The 3,477-nt window shown below is 44.8% G+C and overlaps 1 protein-coding gene across 1 annotated transcript; it reads left to right on the forward strand.

Annotated features, from left to right (window-relative positions):
- Nucleotides 1–474: 474 nt before the first annotated feature.
- Nucleotides 475–3,377, forward strand: LOC104958755 (condensin-2 complex subunit G2-like; the record flags this gene model as incomplete). The annotated part of the gene is made up of 6 exons (XM_010786545.1): nt 475–636; nt 798–890; nt 962–1,087; nt 2,201–2,380; nt 2,453–2,629; nt 2,678–3,377. Coding segments are annotated over exons 1-6 (1,432 nt in total), but the record flags the coding sequence as incomplete, so codon positions are not given.
- Between the last annotated feature and the right edge of the window lie 100 nt (nt 3,378–3,477).

The following is a 3,477-nucleotide window of genomic DNA, read 5'->3' on the forward strand; positions in this document are numbered from 1 at the left end:
CAGGCTGGTTCCTTTAGTCTGAATGTGTGTTTGGTGGCGTGATCATTATTATTTAGAGTCATTGCGTGCCTATTGATTTGAACACGATCCGTGTATCCATCATTTCCTGGTCTTCTCTAAAGAAGAGGGACCAATGAAAACGTTGTCATGTTGCCGTTGTTCAGCATGGAAACATTCATTAGCTAACAATGACATTATTGTTCTATTAATATAAAGGGAGGTCAGGTACTCTTTAAAACAGCTGCTAGTTATGGGTACTTTTTACTGAAGTACATTTCAAAGCCTCTTTACTTTGACTTGAGTAAAGAAGTTTAGTCAGTACTTCTACTTTCACCAGAGTATCTTTAAACACGAGTATCTGTACTTCTACTTGAGGAAAGGATGTGTGTACTTTAACATCTCTGGTCACCTTACTTCTCTCTGCTTGAAAGAAGACGCCTTTGCCTTCATGTTTTGAACCCCTGAGTGGTTCTGTGCAGGATGGTAACGGCTCATATCGCTGAGATCTACTTCAGAGCGTGGAAGAAAGCCAGCGGTGATTTCCTGGAGACGATCGAGAGCTCCTGCGTTCAGGATTTAATGCAGAACGCCATCTTCCTCCACAGATCCTCTCCTGTGTACGCCAAAGTCCGAAAGGTAGCTGCTTTAAAGTCAATCCTTCTGTTTGTGTGTACGGAGAGATCGAAATACCGTTTCCCACAATACAAAAATATATAAAATAGTTATACAGTTTATGTGGCATGGCATTAAATGTTTCCCACGGCATTCTCACAGAATAAAATGTGTATTCTCTGCAGATCGTGAGCTACTTCCACTCGAGGAAAGGCTGTGAGAAAGTGGACAAGATGCTCTCCAATCTCTACAAGCCCATTCTGTGGAAAGCTCTAAGTGTACGCGTCAACGTTTCTTTACCTTTCTTTTCTTTTTGTTTTCAAGACTCATTTCTGTTTGATTTCTTCAGGCGCCAAACTTCGAGGTGCGAGCGAACGCCACGCTGCTTTTCACCGAAGCTTTCCCGGTGCTTGACATGGAAAACGGCAACAAGAGCACGGACGAGGCCATTCAGAAGCAGCTGGACACGGTCATGGTGAGAGCCTTAAAAACGCTTTATTTGAGAGGAAACTGGGTTTTTGCAGTAAAACCACAGAAAACAGAGTTAAAAAGGAGAATTAGACTTTCTGTGTTTTTTAGGCATGCACTCATCGACATTTATTAAAAGTACCAAAATATGGGATTTAATTACATTTTATATTTTTTTATTTAATTATTATTTAATCCTTAAATGTGGGGTAGGTCATTTTGGAGAAACCAGCTCGAGTGCGCTAGAATTTGAAAATACACAGCCGGAACAAATCTGCCACTTCCTCACAGAGCCTCTCCTCCAACACACACGAACGCGCACATGACCAATGAGGGCACGAGATGAGTTTGTGCACAGATGGAAGGCTGACAGGCAGGTAGGCCATCCAGTTACTTTAGCCGGGCCGGCTCAGATGATTGGTCGTGCTTTTTACAGCACCACTGCTTCCGGAGATTATATATTTTATGAATTCTTTGTCAAAGCACTTCAGATATTCATTGCTATCGGGATGTTAAGAGCATTCCATGGAATATAACAACAAGTGCATCTCGAGCCGGTTTCTCAAACTTACCTACCCCACCTTTAATATATTGATTTATTTGTTTTGTTTTAGTTTTGTGAAGCACCTTTTTTGTATGAAGGGTGCTATATAAATAAGGTTAGAGATATAAATATGTAATTTATGATGGTTTTTATACTTCTGGGCAACTTCATTTATTGTTATATATATATATAATGTATCATTTTGTTTTTTATCAATAACCTTAAAAAGCAGGCATTGGCATGTTGTTGCAGATTATCACGTGTCATAATAATCCCTCTTCTTGTAGAATCTGTATTTGCATTGTTGAATGAATGTGTGAACGAGGCGATCACGTTAAGCTGTCGTTATCAGGCTGTCATTTGTTATATATTGTTGGAGCGGTAAGCAGGCAGAGCTAGGTGGTCCGTGAGTGTTTTGTTTACGGTGGTTCTTGGTATGTCGAGGCTATAAAGACAAAGCCTTTTTCATGCCTTTGCAGAGCTGCACAAAAACCGACAAGGAAACCCCGAAACAACACAATAAATCCTCTTTAGTTCAAACTATCCTCGATTCAAACCCTCCTCTCTCCTCCTCAGGTGCTCCTGGATGATCCTCACCCCACAGTCCGCTCTAACGCCATCTTAGGAGTGTGTAAGATCCTGGCTAAATACTGGGAGCTGCTTCCTGCCGCCATCATCACCGACTTCCTGAAGAAGCTTGTGATGGAGCTGGCGTTCGATTCGAGTTCTCCTGACGTCCGCTGCTCCGTCTTCAAGGTAGGAAATAATCAAAGTAAATATTAGACAGATATACTTTTGAGTTGTTTTAATGACTCTTGTTTCCCCCAGTGTCTCATCATCGTGCTGGACAACAGCCTCAGCCACCCCATCCTGGAGAAGCTGCTCCAGACTCTGAAATACAGTTTGCACGACAACTCGGAGAAAGTCCGCATCGCTTTCCTCGACATGCTCATTAAAGTGAAGGCTGTGCGAGCTGCTAAGGTACCGCCTCCTCTCGTAGCTCTGGTCCGTGTGCAGCATGGATCATCTTCTCTGTCTCCTCTCGTAGCTCTGGTCCGTGTGCAGCATGGATCATCTTCTCTGTCTCCTCTCGTAGCTCTGGTCCGTGTGCAGCATGGATCATCTTCTCTGTCTCCTCTCTTAGTTCTGGTCCGTGTGCAGCATGGATCATTTTCTCTGTCTCCTCTCGTAGCTCTGGTCCGTGTGCAGCATGGATCATCTTCTCTGTCTCCTCTCGTAGCTCTGGTCCGTGTGCAGCATGTATCATCTTCTCTGTCTCCTCTCGTAGCTCTGGTCCGTGTGCAGCATGGATCATCTTCTCTGTCTCCTCTCTTAGCTCTGGTCCGTGTGCAGCATGGATCATCTTCTCTGTCTCCTCTCGTAGCTCTGGTCCGTGTGCAGCATGGATCATCTTCTCTGTCTCCTCTCGTAGCTCTGGTCCGTGTGCAGCATGGATCATCTTCTCTGTCTCCTCTCGTAGCTCTGGTCCGTGTGCAGCATGGATCATCTTCTCTGTCTCCTCTCGTAGCTCTGGTCCGTGTGCAGCATGGATCATCTTCTCTGTCTCCTCTCGTCATCGACTCGTTATCCGTGTCGAAGCGCATCGTGGATCTACTTTTCAAGTCCTTCTTCCCAGTGGACGAGTCGGATAAGGAGTGGTGCAGCCGCTGCATCACGCTCATCCAGATGAACCCCGCCGCCGCCAGGAAGTTCTACACACACACACACAAACACACCGCGCCCACCAACATCAGTAAGTGTGTGTGTGTGTGTGTGTGTGTGTGTGTGTGTGTGTAGCATCAAAGTGTGTACCTACAGTACCTGGGGTACAGTGAATGTCTACATGCAGAAGC

Source organism: Notothenia coriiceps, unplaced genomic scaffold, assembly GCF_000735185.1.
Source record: "Notothenia coriiceps isolate Sejong01 unplaced genomic scaffold, NC01 NC01_scaffold00029267, whole genome shotgun sequence".
NCBI lineage: Eukaryota > Metazoa > Chordata > Actinopteri > Perciformes > Nototheniidae > Notothenia > Notothenia coriiceps.